This window comes from Pelodiscus sinensis, chromosome 3 (assembly GCF_049634645.1).
Source record: "Pelodiscus sinensis isolate JC-2024 chromosome 3, ASM4963464v1, whole genome shotgun sequence".
Lineage (NCBI taxonomy): Eukaryota > Metazoa > Chordata > Testudines > Trionychidae > Pelodiscus > Pelodiscus sinensis.
This window is the reverse complement of record NC_134713.1, coordinates 146,148,379-146,169,937: the sequence shown is the minus strand read 5'-3', so window position 1 is coordinate 146,169,937 and position 21,559 is coordinate 146,148,379. Positions and strand designations below refer to the sequence as shown.

Sequence of the window (21,559 nt, the reverse complement as noted above, 5' to 3'; positions counted from 1 at the left end):
GAGTTGCGGTACACCCGGGCGTCGTGTGCTTTGCCGGACCAGCCCACATTTATGTCCGTGAACTGTCCCCGGTGGTCACACACGGCCTGCAGGATGACGGAGAAGTACCCCTTGCGGTTCACGTAACGGGACGCCTGGTGTTCCGGGGCACGGATGGGGATGTGCGTCCCGTCGATGGCCCCCCCGCAGTTGGGGAAGCCGAGGGCGCCGAATCCCCGGATGACGGCGTCCGGGTCGGCGAGGCGGACCACCCTGCGGAGCAGCACCCGGTTGATGGCCTTGACCACCTGCGGAGAGAGACACAGCAAAGCGCCAATCAGTGGGGCGCCCGGGTGGCTGGGAGCGTGCGTGTCCTGGCAGTGCCCCGCACCCCACTCCCGGAAGCAACCCCCCTGGCGGCGTGTAGTACGGCCGGGACAGCCCGACCCCTCCGGTGCGGGGCGCTTTCGCCTCCTCCCGCCCCCCCTTTGTCCCTGGGGCGGCCCATCCCCTCCTCACAGCCCCCCTTCCCCCCGGCTCGGTGGCCGACGAGCGCCGTACCTGCATGAGCACCGCTCCGACGGTGGATCTCCCCATGCCGAACTGGTTCCCGACAGATCGGTAGCTGTCCGGCGTGGAGAGCTTCCATAGGGCGATGGCCACCCGCTTCTGGAGGGGGATGGCGGGCCTCATGCGAGTGTCCCTTCTGCACAGGGCAGGGGCGAGCCACTCGCAGAGCTCCAGGAAGGTGTCCCTCCTCATCCTAAAGTTCTGGGTCCACTGTCGGTCGTCCCAGCGCTCCAGGACGATGCGGTCCCACCAGTCGCTGCTGGTGTCCAGACGCCAGATGCGGCGGGGCACGCCAGTGCCAGGGCGCCGCCGCGGCTCCTCCACGGCCCCCAGGGCGGCCAGGCGGAGAGGCAGGGGGCTGACGTTCCCCAGGAGGTGCCAGGCAGCCTCGAGCCATTGCTGGCAGGCTTGCAGCAGCAAGTCCAGAACGTGCACCAGAAGGTGCAGGGCGAGCCGTGGCTCCATGTTGCCACCTGCGGCGGCCCCCCCCGAAGGGAAGCACCGACACAGACGGGCACAGAGACCGACGCTTTGCTGTCCCTCGGCGAGGTTGACAAGCAAGCAGGAAAAGCTGAGAACCGGCTGTCCAGGGGGGTCCCTTTAAGCACGAGCCTCAGATAGCCTCAGACAGCAGCCACACAAAGCAACTGCTGACCTGATGCCCTGCCAGAACCGGTTTCAGCTGCCCTTAAATGCCCCCCTGCGTCCAATCAGTGTGGACGCGCTAGTTCGAACTAGCAAAACGCTAGTTCGAACTAATTTTTAGTTCTAGATGCGTTAGTTCGAACTAGCTTAGTTCGAATTAATTAATTCGAACTAAGTTAGTTCGAACTAGCGCTGTAGTGTAGACGTACCCAGTCTATCCAGACAGCTGACATCACTTTGAAAGCTCTATATTTGGCGCATACTAAGGGGAATGGAAGCTGTTTAGAATGGTGAGGGTATCCTCAATCTGGATGGGTTGTACTTGCTCTCGTAGACTATTTTAAATACTATCCATTTGCATTAAAATACAATTGCTTATTTTACAGGAAATTATATATAACTTCTCTAGGAAAAATGACTACGGATACCTTTAAGAACATAAGAACAGTCATACTGGGTCAGATCAAAGGTCCATCTCGCCCAGTATCCTGTCTTCCAACAAAGGCCAATGCCAGATGCACCAACTGGAGTGAACAGAACAGGTAATCAATCATCAAGTGATTCCTCTTGAAGGATAAAATTAATTTGTTGTCAGTATGACCTCTGTGTGACCTGGATGTTAAGTCTGGTCTTTGTAAAGAGGTATGTGCTTGAAAACAAGTATACAAAAGAAGGGGATAGGTGAAACTGGTTTGAACCTGTTGTAAGGCCTGCAAAGGGACTGTGAGGGGGCAAATAATGTTTGAAGGGAATTTGGTGCAAAGGGGAATGACCTGTATATGAATGCAATTGTAAGTGGTCCGTGAAAAAGGGGTAACTACCATGTAAGGTAGTACAAAAGACCTTGCCTTTTGTTTGGGCAGTTGCAGAAACTTTGCAGAAACTTTTTCCTGAGTATCCTGGAGATTTTTGCCCTGGAATGCATTCCTGAATAAAGCTGGTTGCTTAAGAAGGGTGTCTGGAATTGATTTGGTAGGGGTTTTGGGCCCTCATCTGAACCCTCAGATTAAATTCTCCGTCACTCTCCTGTCATCCATTCCCAACCCCTGACAAACAAAGCCTAGGAACACCATTCCTACCCCTTCTGCCTAAGTATTGATGGACCTACCCTCCATGAATGTATCCAATTCTTTTTTGAACCCTGTTAATGTCCTGGTCTTCACAACATCTTCTGGTAAGGAGTTCTTCAGGTTGACTCTGTGCTGTGTGAAGAAAAACTTCCTTTTGTTTGTTTTTAAACCTCCTACCTATTAATTTCATTTGGTAACCCCTAGTTCTTTTGGGAACAAGTACATAACTTTTCCTTATTCACTTTCTCCATAGCTGTCATGATTTTATAGACCTTTATCATATCCCCCTCCCTTTATCTCTTTTCTAAGCTGAAAAGTCCCAGTCTTTTAATCTCTTTCCATAGGGTACCCCTAATCATTTTTGTTCCTGGTTTCTGAACCTTTGCCAGTGCCAAGATTTTTTTTAGATGAAGTAACCACATCTGTATGCAATATTCAAGATGTGAGTGTACCATGACATAGCTTTATATGAGACAATAAGATACAGGCAGTCCCCGAGTTACGTGGATCCGACTTACGTCGGCTCCGCAGTTACAAACGGGGATTTCTCACCCCGGAGAACTAGAGCAGCGGGACGCCTGGTCCCGCCGCCCGCCTTCTCCGGGGCGAGAAAAGCTGCGGAGCCAGCAGACCAGGGAGACGGGAGCAAAGCGGCGGAGCACCAGGGGCCGGACCCGCGGCCGCTTCCAGATCAGCTGGAAGTGGCGCGGGTCCTGCCGGGTGCTCTGCCGCTCTGTTCAGCATCTCCCTGGTCTGCAGACCAGGGAGACGCTGAACAAAGCGGCGGAGCACCCGGGGCCGGACCCGCGCCGCTTCCAGCTGATCTGGAAGCGGTGCGGGTCCAGCCGGGTGCTCCGCCGCTCTGTTCAGCGTCTCCCTGGTCTGCAGACCAGGGAGACGCTGAGCAGAGCGGCGGAGGACCCGGGCCGGACCCGCAGCGCTTTCAGCTGATCTGGAAGCCGCGGGTCCGCCCGGGTCCTCCGTGGCTTTGCTCAGCGTCTCCCTGGTCTGCAGACCAGGGAGACGCTGAGCAAAGCCGCGGAGGACCCGGACCAGACCGCGGCGCTGATCTGGAAGTGCCACGGTTCGGCCCGGGTCCTCCGCAGCTTTGCTCCACGTCTCCCTGGTCTGCTGGGGGGGGGGGGACACACGCAGCTAGTGCCCCCCCAGCAGACCAGGGAGACGTGGAGCAAAGCCGGGGGCCTGTGGTAGAGCAGGTGGGGCACTGCCGGTTGGTCCCGCAGCACCGCTCCTTGGCGCTACTGGACCAACCCGGCAGCACCCCAGCTGCTCTGCCCCAGGCGTCCTGATTCAGCTGCTGATCAGTTTCAGCAGTGGCTGAATCAGGATGCCTGGGGCAGAGCAGCTGGGGTGCTGCTGGGTTGGTCCAGTAGCTTCGAGGAGCGGCCGCGCTACTGGACCAAGCCAGCAGCACCCGAGCTGCTCTGCCCCAGGCGTCCCAAAGTCAGCTGCTGCTGAAACTGACCAGCGGCTGACTACAGGAAGCCCGAGGCAGAGTTGCTCTGCCCTGGGCTTCCTGGAATCAGCTGCTGATCAGCTTCAGCAGCAGCTGACTTGGGGACGCCTGGTGTTCTTACCTTGAATCTGTATGTAAGTGGAACTGGTGTCCAGATTCAGCGGCTGTTGAAACTGATCAGTTTCAGCAGCGGCTGATGCCAGTTCCGACTTACATACAGATTCAACTTAAGAACAAACCTACCGTCCCTATCTTGTACGTAACCCCGGGGACTGCCTGTATTGTCTTATTTTCTATCCCTTTTTTAAAGTTTCCTAACAGTGCCTTTTTTAATGCCAGTGCACATTGAGTGGATGTTTTCAGAGAACTATCCACAATGACTACCAAGATCTCGCTCTTGAGTGGTTATAACTACATTAGTCCCCATCATTTTGTATGTGTAATTGGGATTTTTTTTCCAACGTGCATTACTTTTGGTTTATCACATTAAAATTTATTTGCCATTTTGTTGCCCAATCAGCTAGTTTTGTGAGATCCTTTTACAGCTTTTCACAGTCTGCTTTGCTCTTAACTATCTTGAACAGTTTAGTATTATCTGCAAATTTGGCCATCTCACTGTTTACCCTCTTCTTCAGGATGGACCTTTAGGTGACACTACTAGTTACTGCTCTCCATTCTGAAAACTGACTATTTATTCCTACCCTTTATTTCCTGTCTTTTAACCAGTTATCAGTCCATAAGAAGACCTTCCCTCTTATCCCATGACAACTTACGTTACTTAAGAGCCTTTGGTGAGGGACCTTGTCAAAGGCTTCCTGGAAATTTAAGTATAATGTATCCACTGGATGCCTCTTGTCCACAAGTTTGTTGACCCCCCCAAAGAATTCTAATAGATTAATAAGGCATGATTTTCCTTTACAGAATCCATGTTGACTTTTCCCCCAACAAATTATGTTCATCTATGTGTCTGACAATTCTATTTTTTACTATAGTTTCAACTAATTTGCCCAGTACGAATGTTAGACTTACCAGACTGTAATTGCCAGGATCACCTTTAGAGCCCTTTTTAAATATTGGTGTCATATTAGCTATCTTCCAGTAATTTTTGGAAGTGGGAAAATACTCTTAGGACTCTTTGGGATAATACATATCACATGGATTTCCTAGGAAATATTTAGTGAGAGGGGAATGCAAATGACTCGCCACTCATCTTTTGAATTTTTACCTTGTCACCATTGTCTGGGTGATATACATATGAGTGATATATGTATATTGAGTGTAGGGCACTGCATCCCCCTCTGCAGTCAGATGCAACTCTCGGCCAACAAGTAGAACAGGTTTATTTGTTGACAGTGACACAACTGTAGCACTGACTTGTTAACACAGGAACCAGGAGCAGTCAGTACAATCCAACTGGAGAGCCAGCACCCTGGACCCCCTTCCTTCATCCTCCCCCAGCCCCGAGTAATTCACACACTCAGCAACTGGCCCCAGCCCTCCAGGCAGCCCCACCCCCTCCTTTGTTCAGATTCCTGGGGAAGGTGGCACCTGGTTGCTCCCCCCCTCAATTCAGATTACTAGACAGCCTGAGTTATTGTTGTGAATGTGCTAAGATGAGGCAGCCTCCCTCAGTAAAAGTCACACCAAACATTCCCATCCCCCACCACACACTGGTGCAGTACCCAGGGAAACTGAGGCACACACAGCGTTACAACAGAACAATACAGGACAGTAGGAATCATACAACATAAAGCAAACAGAGTGAACACAATCCCCACTACGTCATACCTATTCACAATCTCTGGAAAGGCCCAAATTGGAAAAATAAGTGACTCAGCGTCATGAGGTTCTTGTTCTGAACAAAAATGTGTGATGAACTCAAAATCAGAGCCCCTTTTGGAGTTGGGGGGTCACCTCTGATTAGCTTATTAGCATCTGTATATATTATTTGGTATTTTCTCTAATGTTTTTGCCTTAAGAATGAAGTATGCCCGATTTGAAAGAGCTATGTGGTGACTTATATCAGAGGCAATTACACTGTCCACAGTCTCTGAAGAGAAGAGAAAAGCAGCCTGTTTGGACAGCCTATCTTCTTCAGATTAAATGATCTTGAGACTTGTCAGAATGGTGACAGATGCATGTCTCCAACCAACAGAAGAGATTGTTGGCGAGCTGGAAGTGACCTTGCTCAACCATAGAAGGCAACTAACACTGCAGTTGCCCTTAGCTGAGATACGTTCATCTCACATACCTTGAAGGTCTGCCTTAAAAAACAAACAAAACAAAACAAAAACCTCACCACATGGACAACACATATTGCTAGTTATAGAATTGAGGTTGATGGGGATTCTCTCCTACAGGAGAAAAAGGATAGACTTTGGTTTTTGCACTGGGGAAGGGGCCAACATCTTGCATCTCCAGTCTGGAAATGCAGACATGAACTTTACTGTTCTTCAGCCATACCAAAAGCTGACACAGTACAACAGTTACTTTGGTAACTCCATGCTCCGCTGTCACTTTGAAATGCCATGCGGAGCCCGAGGTCAGCTGGGGACTCTCCAGCTGACCCCAGGCTCCACGCGGCTCTGCTGTTCAAAGGGGCTGGGCCACTCAGCTGATCCTGGGCTCAGTTGTGCAGTGCTGCCACTTTGAAATGCCGAGGCAGCATTTCAAAGGGGCAGTGCCGCATAGCTGAGCCAGGGATCAGCTGTGCGGTGCTGCTCCTTTGAAGGCCACTTTGGCGTTTCAGAGGGGCAGTGCCGCATGGAGCTGACCCTGGGCTCCATGTGGTGCTACTCCTTAATGGGGCAGCATCATATGGAGCCTGGGGTCAGCTCTGTGCAGCGCTGCTTTGAAATGCTGCCACAGCATTTCAAAGCGGCAGCGCCGCACGCAGCCCCTGTATGGGGGTGAGGGGAAATCAGCAAGGGGGTGAAGGGAAATCAACTAGTCCTTAATATCTTTAGTCAAAATAGCTTATTTTGGCTTTTGGCGCTGTCTGCACAGCAGGAAGTCCAAGAAAGAGCACTCTTCCGCCAACTTCCCTTAATCCTCATAAAATGAGGGTTACAGGAGTTGGAGTAAGAAGTCTTCCAGCTTAACATTATGTTGAAATAACCTTGTCGTGTAGACATGGACTATGGGGTTTTTTTGGAATAACTTCAGTTATTCCAAAATAATACTGTGCGTAGACGTACCCTGGATGTCCTTAGGCATCTGGATTATCAGAAGTTAGGCCTGAATCACAGAGGATAGATTGCTTGATAATTACCTTGTTCTGTTCATTCTCTTCAAAGCAACTGGCATTGGCTGCTGTCAGAAGATAGGATGCTGGGCTAGATGGACCATTGGTCTGATCCAGTATGGCCATTCTTATGTTCAGTGATAACAGATACAGTCTTTTATATACAGAATTGCATGTTTGGCTAAGTATATTATGGGGTTGTAGTCTTCCCCTAAAGCATCTGTGTAAATTGCTCCAGGAGACCTGATGGATTGTTAATCTAATGTAATGTAGTGAATTATGAATTGGTATGTGCAGCTGCTGAAGGATGTTAAGATATGAAATACTCTTAGATGTTTTTCATTTTCTTTGAAAAATAGCATAATTTCTTGGGTACAAAGCAAAATCTCTGGGATGCAAATATCTATCTAATATTCCATTCTCTTTGGAAAAACTGTTTAACTACTTCAGCCAGAATTTTCAATGCCACAGTCACTTTAGAAGGATAGTGAAGTTCAATTTATTTTGTACATATTTTACTGTTACAGGTATGACAATGGGATAGAAAAGTGGTAATATATTAATAAAGTTATCAAAAAAAGGCTAAAAACTGGTCAATAAATACATTAAAAACATACCACATGTTGCTGTAGAAATGTTGAATACTCATTAGTTTAAATATCTTACACATTTGCATTGAAAGATTTTTGGTGTTTTCCATGCAAGTTACAACTTGTCTTTTCACTAATATCTATGCTATGCAACATTCTTTCTTTACTAAGAATGGGATAATATTTAAACTCCACTTTATAAGAAGTAATAGCATCTCAAAAAACAAAATTCCAAGCCTCAATTGCTTTTATAACTAAGAAGTTGATTAAAATGAGGTCACCCTTATAATGTAATTTACTGAACACATTTTTATAAAAGAGGCAGTCTTTTAAAAGGAAGCTGTTACAGTAAACCCCAAATAGGTTGCTTGTGCTTCAGCATATATTACATTCCTGGCAAAAAGTAAATATAGTCAATACGGTTGCCAGATGGTTTCAGAAAAAATATCAAACAAACAAAAAAACAAGACAGGAAAAAGTTTGTTGAGGAACTCCCGCCTTCCCCCCCAAAAAAACCAAAACACCGTGGCCCCATTAAAAATTGTGTGGTGAGACTTTTTGGCCCTAACAGGCTGCTGGCCACACGCCAACTTGCCTCCCTGCGCTGGGCCAGACAGCTCCCCTATGGACGCTGGTAAGCACTAGGGTTGCCAGGCTGTCTCCGTATTGAGCTGGACTGCTCGAGATTTTCACCTCCTGGCTGGCAAAAATCAGAAAATACCAGACATTTTAGGTGTCCGGTATTTTCTGAATTTTTTTACTGGACAGGAGGTGAAAATACCGGACACCTGGTGTGAAAGTAGAAAGAATTATACTGTAAGAAAAAGATGAATTGTGCTGTAATAATTGAATAAGTTGAAGGAATTCTGTTTGTCTTTTGAAGAGGAAGAAGAAAAGTATGTTAATGTTGATTGTAGGTATGCAGATCAAGGTGCTAGCCAATTTGGGCCTAAGTTTAACAGGAAAAGAAACATTAGGTGTTAGACAGAAAGCAATTCCAGATAATCAGGGAGATATAGCCAGGAGATTGCTGTGTGCTTGATATTGAAATGAAGATACTTAACCACACTAATAATGTGAAGTTTTGCCACACCCTTTGATCTTGTTAACTTGGCCTTTTGACTGTATAAATCAAGGGGTTTGAACCTTGTATGGGGCTCACATTTTCTGGATGCATTTTAGCAGAGCTTTGCTGAAATAAACAGAGCGGTCTGCCAAATCTGTGAGTCCTGTCTGACTTTGACACTGGCAACCCTAATAGTCAACAATTTGAGAATGAGAGATAGCAATATTGATTGGGTGAAGGTTTAACATGCTTCAAAATCTATCCAAGACCACACTAAACATTAGTCAATATTACAAAACCATCACCTAATCTAACCCATTTGAAATAGAGTTCTAATAATACTTAGTTCTTTGCATGCTCAAAGCACTTCACAAACATTTTCTAATTGGTTCTAACACCCTGTGATGGAAGTATTATCCCATTTTACAGTTAGTGAAATGGAAGCACAGGGAGTTAAGTGACTTGCTCAAGTCCAGACCACGCCCTCCCCTCCTCCCATCCCTCTGAATTCTGTAATATTTTCTGTATTTTACTACTAACATTCTAAGAGTTTTCTGGTAACAGGTGGTATCACTCCCATCAGTCATTCATATAACATCTTTTTTAAAGTTACAACACAGATGTTACTGTAAAAATCAACACCAGATCCACTTTAATGTACCACTTGGTTAATGCACCAAGTTCTAGCATGCTGCATCTTTTTAATACAAGCCCATTCTTTTCAAAATAAAGTATTAAAGGTAAAGCTCAAATTCTCCTCATTAGCACAGGTGCAACAGCTATTAAACTCAGTAAGACTTGCACAGTACATCAGACAACAGAATTTGACCCATAACATCTATTTCTGGGAACATCTATAATCCCCACAGTAGCCCAATATATACTGGGCCTATAACACAGTAGTATTGACATTGAAATATACCACTAAGATGTGGAAAGGTAGCAGCATGTAAGGAGAACTGATGCTTCATTTTTTTCTAATTTTGACAATGTTCCTATCAGGACCATGTCCCATAATCCATCTGAGAACACTAGAAGTTAAATTTCTACCATTCTAGAGATTTCATCTATGAAGATGAAGGCAAAAATACTAGGTTTTATGGGAATTATCTAAAGCAGGGGTGTGGGACCTAAGGCCTGGGGGCTGGATAGAGTCCCCGGCTTGCCTGGATCTGGCCCCCAAGGCTTCAGGCTCCCTCCCAGCATTGGGAAGCCTGTGCTGGCACTCCAGCCCCTCCCTCCCTCAAGGCTCTGGTGTGTAAAGGGAATGTGGGGAGTGTCGTTCTCATTTGTTGTTTGTTTGGTTTTTATTCTGACTTGTGCATGGCCCCGGACTGATTTTTCTGTGGGTCAGCAGCCCCCGACTCAAAAAAGGTTCCTCACCCTGACTTAAAGCTACAGCATTCAGTCCATATTAAGATTTGACATTAAATGTCAGGGCACGTTAGTGATTTTACCCATGTCCTTTTCTGCATTTTCTACCTTGTTCCCTGCAGTCCTTGCTCCATGTCTTCTCCCCACAGGCATACTTCAAATCTTTCCTGATGTCTTGCTGCCTTTTCAGATGTCTCTTAGGCATGGACAGTTTTTTATGGGGGGCACTCCAAGATTTTGGCAAGTGGCAAGGGCTGCACTTTCCTATGGAGGGGGTGCAAGGCCTGTAACAGAGGTTAGGTACAGAGGGGAGCTTAGGGTAAAGAGCTGGAGTGCAGAAGATGTGAGGTCTGACAGGGTGTAGGGATACAGGAGAAAATTCTGACCTAGGGGAGGCATGTAGGAGGGGGTGCAGAGTCTGTGAAGGAGTTGTGACCTAGGAGGGAGGGTGCAGAAGGTTTGGATGTTGACCTGGGGCAAGAGGAGGTGGTGAGGTGGGGCAGGGATTTAGGGAGAGGGAGGGAGGGACTGGAGTGCCAGAGGCAGGCTGTGGCTAGGAGGCACGTATCTAAGTGGTTCCCAGCCAGCAGCCCTGAAGGACTCTGAGGCAGGCTCCCTATCTGCTGCGGCCCTAGACTGTTCAAAATGTCTGGCTGCTCCCTCAGGCTCTCTGAGTGCTGGGGTGGGGGAGAGAGGGGAGTCTTTGCACTTTGTTCTCTGCCCCCAGCAAAATCTGTCAGCTCACATTGGCTGGTTTCCACAAAGCCTGTACCTCCCCTTAGTGCCTAGAGCACAAAGCCACAGGGAGCAGCCACATGCTTAAAGTAGCATGGACTGTTCTTAACAGCTGGCTACTCTGTGCCTGAGAGTCCAGGGGGAGCCTGTGGACCAGACAGGGTGACCTGCAGGCTTGATCCAGTGGCTTGGCAGGCTGAATCTTCCCCACCTCTGCCACGTGTTCACTACTGGGAAGATTGATGCGCAGGTTGATTTTCCAGAGTTTGATTTAGCGGGTCTAGTAAACTGAACACTGAGGGCGCCCCCATCAACTCCTCAATTCGTAAGGAGTAAGGGAAGTCGATGAGAGCATTTGCTCCAATTGACCTCCTGCTGTGGAGACTGTGCTGAAGGTCAAATTAAGGCATGTTGACTCCATTAACATAGTTCGAGTTACATATCTTAATTTGACCTTCAATGTAAATATAGACAAGGCTGAAATTTGTTCCCACTGTTGGGCTGTAGGAGCAGCTAATTAAATATACATATCTAACTACCTGATTTGCAAGTGAAGATAGAGCTATCTAAATTATATTATTTGTGCAAAAATGATTATGGATGCACAATTAGAGCCCTAATAAAAGTGTCCATAAAGGTTTTGAAAGGCACACGCACCTTTCTCCATTCCCTCCTTGATAGGTGTTCCTATAATCCTCAGTACCTGAACTTGGTTGTTTACATAGCCAGTGTCTCCCCAAAAACCATATCCATGCACAAATTCGCCTGCAATGGAGAGGGAACTCAGAGCAAAATTCCCAGTTCTCCCACTTCATCTGAGCTGCAATGCAGAGTCTCAAAAAATGAGGATTAAATTTCTAACATGCAGAATACCCACAGTTGGGGCTGGATTTTCATGAGAATCTAGGTTCGTCGGGGGACGGTGACCAAAACCCTGAGGGGAGTGGGAAAGTCAGATACCGGGAAGAAATGCATAGAGCAAGGAGCGAGCAAGGAGGACCCCAGTTTCGAATGGAGAAGATAGTGCAATCAACTGGTTACCTGAAGTGTTTGTACACTAATGCGAGAAGCCTGGGCAACAAGCAGGAAGAGCTGGAGGCCCTGGCCCAGGCCAAGAAATATGATTTAATTGGGATAACAGAGACTTGGTGGGATGACTCGCATGACTGGAGCGCTGTCATGGAAGGGTATAGATTGTTCAGGAAGAATAGGCAGGGGAGAAAAGGAGGAGGAGTTGCACTATATGTAAGAGAGCACTATGATTGCTCTGAACTCCAGTATAAAGAGGGAGAAAAACTTGTTGAAAGTCTATGGGTCAGGTTTAAAGGAGCAAACAGCAGTGATGTTGTGGTTGGTGTCTGCTACAGGCCACCGAACCAGGTGGATGAGGTAGATGAGGCTTTCTTCGAACAACTGAGCGAAGCTTCCAGATCGCAGGCCCTGGTTCTCATGGGGGACTTTAATCACCCTGACATCTGTTGGGAAACCAATACAGCAGTACACAGGCAATCCAGGAAGTTTTTGGAGAATGTTGGGGATAACTTCTTGGTACAAGTGCTGAAGGATCCGACCAGGGGCCGTGCGCAGCTTGACCTTCTCCTCACAAACAGGGAGGAACTAATAGGGGACGTAGAGGTGGGTGACAACCTGGGAAGCAGTGATCATGAGTTGGTAGATTTCAGGATCCTGACCAAAGGAAGGAAAGAGAGTAGTAAAATACACACCTTGGACTTCAAAAAAGCAGATTTTGACTCCCTCAGAGATCTGATGGAAAGAATCCCCTGGGATGTTAACATGAAGGGGAAAGGAGTCCAGGACAGCTGGCAGTATTTTAAAGAAGCCTTATTGAAGGCACAGAAAGAAACCATCCCGACACGTAGCAAGAGAGGCAAACATGGTAGGAGACCGGATTGGCTTACAGGGGAAATCCTTGGTGTACTTAAGCACAAAAAGGAAGCTTACAGAAAGTGGAAACTTGGACAAATGACTAGGGAGGAGCTTAAATGTATAGTTCGAGAATGCCGGGGGGTTATCAGGAAGGCGAAAGCGCAAATGGAGTTGCGACTGGCTAAGGATGTGAAGGATAACAAGAAAGGTTTCTACAGGCATGTCAACAAAAAGAAGGTGATCAGAGAGGGTGTGCAGTCCCTAATGGATGAAGGAGGTAACCTAGTGACAGAGGATGTAGGGAAAGCTGAAGTACTCAATGCTTTCTTTGCCTCTGTATTCACGGACAAGGTCGGCTCCTGGACTTCTGTGCTAAGCGACGCAAGATGGGAAGAAGATGGACAGCCCTTGGTGGGTAAAGAACAGGTTAGGAACTATTTAGAAAAACTAAACGTACACAAATCCATGGGTCCAGACTTAATGCACCCAAGGGTACTGAAGGAGTTGGCAAATGTCATTGAGGAGCCTTTGGCCATTATCTTTGAAAAGTCGTGGAGATCGGGCGAAATCCCGGATGATTGGAAAAGGGCAAATGTAGTGCCCATCTTTAAAAAAGGGAAGAAGGACGATCCAGGGAACTATAGGCCGGTCAGTCTTACCTCGGTTCCTGGAAAAATCATGGAAGGGATCCTAAAGGAATCCATTTTGAGACACTTGAATGAGAGGAAAGTGATCAGGAATAGTCAGCATGGATTCACAAAGAGCAAGTCGTGCTTGACCAATCTGATTGGCTTCTATGATGAGGTAACTGGCTCAGTGGACATGGGAAAGTCAGTGGATGTTGTGTACCTTGACTTTAGCAAGGCTTTTGATACGGTCTCCCACGATATTCTTGCCAGCAAGTTAAGGGAATGCGGATTGGATAAATGGACGGTAAGATGGATAGAAAGATGGCTAGAAGGCCGGGCCCAGCGGGTAGTGATCAACGGTTCGATGTCAGGATGGCGGTCGGTTTCTAGTGGAGTGCCCCAAGGTTCTGTTCTAGGACCGGTTTTGTTCAATATCTTTATTAATGACCTGGATGAGGGGATAGATTGCACCCTCAGCAAGTTTGCAGATGACACTAAGCTAGGGGGAGAGGTAGATACGCTTAAGGGCAGAGATAGGGTCCAGAGTGACTTAGACAAATTGGAGGATTGGGCCACTAGAAATCTCATGAGATTCAACAAAGACAAGTGTAGAGTCCTGCACTTGGGACGGAAGAATCCCAAGCATAGTTACAGGCTGGGGACCAACCAGTTAAGTAGTAGTTCTGCAGAAAAGGACCTGGGGGTTACAGTGGATGAGAAGCTAGATATGAGTCAACAGTGTGCCCTTGTAGCCAAGAAGGCTAATGGCATATTAGGATGCATTAAGAGGAGCATTGCCAGCAGATCCAGAGATGTCATTATCCCCCTTTATTCGGCTTTGGTGAGGCCACATCTGGAGTACTGTGTCCAGTTCTGGGCCCCCCACTACAAAAAGGATGCGGACGCATTGGAGAGGGTCCAGCGGAGGGCAACCAAAATGATTAGGGGTCTGGAGCATATGACCTACGAGGAGAGGCTGAGGGACTTGGGTCTGTTTAGTCTGCAGAAGCGAAGAGTGAGGGGGGACTTGATAGCAGCCTTCAACTTCCTGAAGGGAGGTTCCAAAGAGGATGGAGAGAGGCTGTTCTCAGTAGTGACAGATGGCAGAACAAGGAGCAATGGTCTCAAGTTGTGGTGGGAGAGGTCCAGATTGGATATTAGGAAAAACTATTTTACTAGGAGGGTAGTGAAGCATTGGAATGGGTTACCTAGGGAAGTAGTGGAGTCTCCATCCCTAGAGGTGTTTAAGTCTCGGCTTGACAAAGCCCTGGCCGGGTTGATTTAGATGGGATTGGTCCTGCCTAGAGCGGAGGGCTGGACTTGACGACCTTCTGAGGTCTCTTCCAGTTCTGATTCTATAAGGGGATGGTTGGATGAAATAACATGATCTTGGTAACTAATTGACCATTCATTTCCAGTTGGAAATAGGTCAATGGAGGGATGATAGGAGTTGCTATAGGGAACTTTCTGGGTGTCTGGCTGGTGAGTCTTGCCCACATGCTCAGGGTTTAGCTGATCGCCATATTTGGGGTCAGGAAGGAATTTTCCTCCAGGGTAGATTGGCAGAGGCCCTGGAGGTTTTTCGCCTTCCTCTGTAGCATTGGGCATAGATCACAGCTGAAGGACTCTCTGCATGTTGGGGCCTTCAAAGTATTGGAAGGCTTCAATATCTGAGACATAGGTGAGAGGATTATTCTAAGAGGGGTGGGCGAGATTCTGTGGCCTGCACTGTGCAGGGGGTCAGACTAGATGATCATAATGGTCCCTTCTGACCTTAAAGTCTATGAGTCTATGAGTCTATGAGAACTCAGCTTCCAGTTAGGCCCACAGATTGTGAGCTCTTTGGGGCTTTATGTTCTGTGTTTGTACAGCACTTAGTGCAGCTGGGGTCCTGCTCCATGACTCTGTAGCAGTACACATACTAATAAATAAGGGTATGTCTACACTACCCCGCTAGTTCGAACTAGTGGGGGTAATGTAGTCATCCGCAGTTGCAAATGAAGCCCGGGATTTGAATTTCCCAGGCTTCATTTGCATGAAGCCGGCCGGCGCCATTTTTAAATGCCGGCTAGTTCGAACCCCGTGCCGCACGGCTACATGCGGCACGGAGTAGCTAGTTCGGATTAGGCTTCTACTCGAGGAGTACAGCTAGTTCGGATTAGAAGCCTAATCCGAACTAGCTACTCCATGCCGTGTGTAGCCGCGCGGCACGGGGTTCGAACTAGCCGGCATTTAAAAATGGCGCCAGCCAGCTTCATGCAAATGAAGCCCGGGAAATTCAAATCCCAGGCTTTATTTGCAACTGCGGATGACTACATTACCCCCGCTAGTTCGAACTAGCGGGGTAGTGCAGACATACGCTAAGTGGTCAGATTTCCAAAAGTGGACAGCACATCACAATTCCTTTTGAGAGCTGCAACACATGGAGTACTTCTGGAAAGCTCAATCTTAATTTAAAGCAATGTTTACCCATATGTGTCCTCTTTTCTTTGTCTTTGGGGAATGCTGTATGTTATTGGTAACCCTTTAAGTGCAGTTTTCCAAAGTTCTGAGCCACTGCAGGGCTGTTAAGCCAGAGGAAAAAAATCCTCCACAAACAGCAGAGGAGTAAAAATTTCAGCGCTTCTGCCCCTTCATTTCAGCAGTGAACTCAAATAGTCTGCTAATCTTGCTGAGAACTGCAGTGACTACCACATTTTGGGAGGCAATAAGCACTAGCAGCTCCCATTGACTTCTAATGGGGACTGGAGATGCTCATCACAAATCAGGATCTGGCCCAACACACTGAGCAGGAACAGAAGGGACACTAATGACATTGCTGGGAGTCGTGGGTGCTCCGCATAACTAAGAAAGCAGGCCAGAACTGTAAGACATCTTCATCCAAATTTTCCAAAAAATAGGGAGTTCTGAAATCCCTGGATAGATTTTCATTACCTGGCTTAGCTTTTCTCCCTTGGTTTGAAAAAGTAAAGTGCTGCTTGGATCAGGATTTATCCCTTCATATTCTGGCAGTGTTTACATGATTTCCTTTCAAACCCATGAGAAATGCACCTAGACACCACTATAATGGGAAGTCCTATTGATGTTTGTTATAGTGTTTGGAACCCACAAACTTGCCTGGGCTCCAAAGGGCCTACTGTAGTTTCATTTTAAAATGCCAATTTGGAGATGTGAGCCAAGCATTCACTCCCAAGTATATTGACTGGAGTCAAAATACTAGTTTAAATACACTGATCTGGTTCACACCATCAAACTGGACTTTTACAGGTCCCCTAAATACAGTATCAAAAAAAATAAAATAAATAAAAAAGAAAGGCTGGTGCTTTGGCAATTCAGTAGCTATTATGCAGTCAAAATATACAAAAACCTCAATAGTTGGACTAGTGCCAATTCACTGTTATGTGAAATTGGCCAATAGTCACCAAGATAAAGCTTTATTTATAATTTAAAACAGTCGTGTCTTCAAGGTACTTCATAATTCCTCCAGGTCAGTTAAATCCACAACAACTTTCAAGAACAGTGTGTCATCTTTGACATACGTGTTCTTTGCACTCTCCAGCACAGCATGTGCCACAAACTTTGGGCACCCAGAGGCAATATTCATTTCTCCATCTGGTCTTTGGAAACTGCTGCTGTGAGGGTCAGCTTTAAAGACTTCAACAATGTGATTTTTTTTCCCGCTTTGATCCAGAAGCATAAGTGTAACTTTTTGCTTGAAAGGCCATGGTAGCAATGAGTCAAATTCCCCTTTCATCACTACAAAGTATAGGGAAACATGCGTCCCTTTTCCTGAACCATCCCCATTCAGATATGCTCTGGCACATAACCTGTACCCACAGCGGCTGGTATAAAAAGGATGACTGAATATAGAGACAGTGCGGCCTTCCATAGCTTCTTTTTTCTTCATCTTGTAGTCCATGATTTTCCAGATGAGTTTTCCATTGTAACATGTGCTCTCCAAAAGCTTAAACCTCTCTTCATTTTTATTGAGTTGTGCTTTGTGAATACTGATGTGGACGTCATGTTTGTTTGACTGGTCTTCCAAGACACCTAGGTAAGAAAGATACACCAAACATCCAATTAAGGAAAACTGACATTGAAACAAAGTGAATTACAGACCAAGGGACAACAACAAACTAAGCCGTTAGAGCCCAGAGATTAGAAATAACTGGGGAAATACAGGAACTACACAATGACAATTAACTTTGTAGCATTAGCCATTTCAATGTGTTTGTTGTAGTGTTTCCTATAACATTTTCTATCCTTGGGTGGGCTGAATTTTCAACACCAATATTGAGGGATGTGCACTACCAATACAAACAAAACCACACACACATACACAGTGTATATCTATATCTTAAATAGGGATGTTAAATTCGAGCAATTGACTAATCAAATAGTTGATGCAATTTGCATCAACTATTCAGTTAGTCGATAGGGCACCTCCACCTTTGAAGTGTAGCAACAGCACTAGGGCAGTCCCCCACTGGCCCCGTGTTCCCCACGGCATTTCAGAGAGGCAGCACCACGTGGAGCCTGGGATCAGCTGGGAACTTCCTCGCTGACCCTGGGCTCCATGAGGCACTGCTGCTTTGAAATGCTGCGTGCAGCCTGGGGACACCCCAGCTGGCCCTGGGCTGCAGTGGTGTTTTAAAGCGGCAGCACTGTGTGGAACCCAGGGTCTGGCCCCAGGCTCCATGCAGCACTGCTGTTTTGAAGTACCCTCTTTTCTCCTCCGCCCCCCTCCGTCTTGCTGCCTCTTTCTGATAGAGGCAGGAAGGGGGAGGGGGGAGGAAGCGACTAGTTGACTCAACTATCTGAAAAGCATTGTGTAGCGGATAGATGACTAGTCGTTCACATCCCTAATCTTAAACCAGGGGCCGAAAACTTATGGCTCCTGAGCCAAATATGGCTCTTTTGCAGCTTGAGTTTAGCCTTCCTCGGTCCCCCTGCAGCAGGGAGCCCATGCTGGTGCTCCAGACTCATGACGCCCTGCAAGATTGGCGCACCAGAGCTGGCTTCCTGTGGGGGCGGGGAGAAAACCCCTGAGCCTCCCCACTGGATCTGACTAATGGAGAAGAAGCTGGAGCTAGAAGCGGCTGCGCGTGCTGCCAGTTCCTTTCCCCCTCCCCTGGCTGAGGGACAGCATCGCAGGGATATGCTTTCTAGAGACTTTCCCCACTGCTCCCATTAGCTAGATTCTGGCCAATGGGAACAGTGGGAGTCTGAGCCTGAAACATGGTGCTGGCAGCAGCGGGAAAGCAATAAATGGCCCTCCACCCCCTCCAAGCCAAGACTCCACACCCCCAGTCCCCTCATTCATACCCCCCAAGCCAAGACCATGGACTCCCCAGCCTTCTCACCACCCTGCCGAGAACCTGCACCCCTAGCTCGCTCACTCACTGCCCTGATGAGACCCTGCATCCCCAGCCCCCTCACTCATAGACTTATAGACTCATAGACTTTAAGGTCAGAAGGGACCATTATGATCATCTAGTCTGACCCGCTGCACAGCGCAGGCCACAGAATCTCACCCACCCCTCCTAGAATAATCCCCTCACCTATATCTCAGATATTGAAGCCTTCAAATACTTTGAAGACCCCACTCATACCCCACAAGCCAAGAGCCTGCACCCCAGCCCCGTCCCCCTACTCCCCAAACTGAGACCCCATGTCCCCAGCCCCCTCACACACTCCCACTGTTGAGACCTTGCACCCCCAAACCCCTCATTCATACCACCCAAGCTGAGACTCCGCACCCCCAGCTCCCTCAAACACTCTCTCTATTGAGACCCTGCACCCTCAGCCCACTCCCTTTCTCCTAGCCAGATGCCCTACCCCCAGCCCACTCCTGCACTCTCCTTCCTGGCCAGCACTCCACCCCTAGCCTGCTCCTGCAGCCTCTCTTGTTCCCCTCCCCCTGGCCAGATACCCTGCTCCCAGCCAGCTCCTACACCTTACCTCCTCACACCTTCACCCCTTCCTACAGCCCGCCACCCACCCATATCCTGCACACCCATCCCTATCCCAGTCACTAGCAGCCGTCCCGCACTCTAAACACCTCATTTTTGGTCCCACTCCAGAGCCTAGGGGGTCCCATAAAATCCACTAACCCTGGAACTGCAGAAGAGCAAATCTGGCTGGAGGCCTTGAACCTTAGTTCTCCCTGCCCGCCCCACCCCCACCATGGGGCTGTATCTGTTTCAGTTGGGGACCACATCAGTGAGGGTTTGGGGGTTTTGGAGGTTTATTTTATTTATTTATTTATTTATTTATGCTTCTCAGTCGCATAGCAACTGATTTTTCTGTGGGTGAGTGGCCCCCGACCCAAAAAAGGTTCCCCGCTCCACCATAAATAAAGACAGTGTTGAAACCTTTTAGGTTGAACATAATATTTTACTTTATTTAAAATGAAGCCTGGACAACAAGGCCTCAATTGGGGCCTGTGACGGACTGTCACTGGTCGGGGGGCGGGGCGATCGGAGCCCCCGTGGGCAGGAGGCTGACGCACGGGAGCGGGCTCCCCGGCGTTCCCCCAGCGCTAGCCGGAGGTGGCGGCGGGCAGGGGCACTTCCCCCGCGCCTGCACCGGCTGCGCCGTTACGGCTCCTTCCCTGCGTCCCCGGACGACGGGGGCGGGGGGAGCAAATCAGCTGGGCGGCTGGGCGCCGCGCGGCGACGTGCCCGGAAGGGGCGGGGCCCCAGGGAGCGGGCTCCCCGGCGTTCCCCCAGCGCTAGCCGGAGGTGGCGGCGGGCAGGGGCACTTCCCCCGCGCCTGCACCGGCTGCGCCGTTACGGCTCCTTCCCCGCGTCCCCGGACGACGGGGGCGGGGGGAGCAAATCAGCTGGGCGGCTGGGCGCCGCGCGGCGACGTGCCCGGAAGGGGCGGGGCCCCAGGGAGCGGCTAACGCGGCGGGCCAGCTCAAAAGAGCTGGCCGCCGACGGAGGAGGGGGGAGGCTCCTGGCAGGAGCGGAGGAGCAGACCCGGAAGAAGGACGGAGCCCGGGCGGCATACCCCACGGCTGCCGGCCCGGCGCTGGTCCCGAGGCCTTCGGGACAGCCACTGCCCATGGCGGTCGCTCAGCCCCTCGGCCGAAGGGGGGCGGACCCCACCTCATCACACCCAACGGGAGCGGGACGTCCGGAGGCGGAACGGCACCCCAGAGCGCTCCCCAGAGGCCTCATCCGGGAGCGAGACACCACAGGACACCGAACCAGGGTAGGTTCAAAGGCGGCGGGCACGATTGGCGAGAGCCGCCCGGAGGGAGGAAGGAGCCCGGGGCAGGGCGCTTTTGGCGACCTTGGGTGGATGAGTTGCGGAGGGATTAACTCCCTCCTCCACCGCGTCGGGGCATTAGAAAGCCCCGCCGCTTAGGGCCCCGGGCTGGGACCCGGAGAGAGGGTGGGATCGGGTCCCCCTCCCTCCACGAAGGGAACGGCCCACTACCCACGGCCTTAACGGAGGGACGATACAAGCCGCAACCCCGCGAGGGGAAACTCTGAACCGGGGGCCTGCTGCCCCGCCCCGCAGAGACGGGTAACTATTGATGGGTTTGCTGACCCCCCCTTCCTCCTGGGAGGGGGTGATCGCACCCATTGTCAGGGGTTCCCCATCGGGGCCCCGGGGGCTGAATAGGCACTAAGAGGGGGCACTAGGGTTCGCTGACCCCCCCTCTCGGACCAAGAGGGGGTGATCGCACCCCGAAACCCCCACAGGGCCCAGTCCACATCTGGCCACAGCGTCCTCTCCTGGAGCAGGCCCTCATCTGGCTATGGGAAGGGCTGGTGGCAGCCCCACTCCTGTTGCAACATGGGTGGGGGGGAGGCTGTTATCCTTCTAGCCCCTCGTTTAGCCACTGCTGCCCAGCCCTGGCCAGGTAAGGTAATCAAGAACCAGGGTCCCCCCACATACACTATTTCCCACTCACAGCATCCTGCCTGCCTCCTGCATCTCCCACACACCCCAACCCACTGCTCTGAGCCCCTCATACCCCAACCCTGATTCCTGCATCCCCATCAGCAGCAGAAGTCCCATTAAATAAAGTCTGTGAGTACATTTCATTTATGCTATTATTAAGCATGTCAATTATCATTATATTAAGCTGTATATTTTCAGACATGCAAATGGGCATTCTTATACTGGCTCTTTGTTGACCACTTGTTCCAAATTTTGATGTAGTTTGGCTCTTTGGTTGGAGCAATGCTTACAATATTTATTATAAAATCAAATAAAAAAGAAAATTAACACTATCCTTGGTGTATATGTATAATCATCCTAACAACTCGAACTAGTA

The 21,559-nt window shown here is 49.1% G+C and overlaps 1 protein-coding gene across 14 annotated transcripts in view; it reads right to left on the bottom strand.

The window, feature by feature from the left end:
- Window positions 1-6,650: 6,650 nt before the first annotated feature.
- The window catches only part of TRAF5 (TNF receptor associated factor 5), a 72,624-nt gene continuing 57,715 nt past the window's right edge, over window positions 6,651-21,559 (bottom strand). For 8 of the 14 annotated variants that reach the window (XR_012902900.1, XR_012902894.1, XR_012902898.1 and 5 more), the window contains 2 exons: window positions 15,622-17,316; window positions 14,295-15,206 (listed from right to left, as the gene is read on the bottom strand). Coding sequence is in view for 1 of the 14 variants with exons in the window: in XM_075925132.1 (XP_075781247.1) it covers window positions 16,739-17,316 (578 nt within the window). In the remaining 13 variants the exon portion in view is untranslated. Of the gene's footprint in view, window positions 11,654-14,294; window positions 15,207-15,553; window positions 17,317-21,559 lie in introns of those variants that run through there. The other 6 variants (XR_012902889.1, XR_012902893.1, XR_012902897.1 and 3 more) reach the window with 3 other exon arrangements.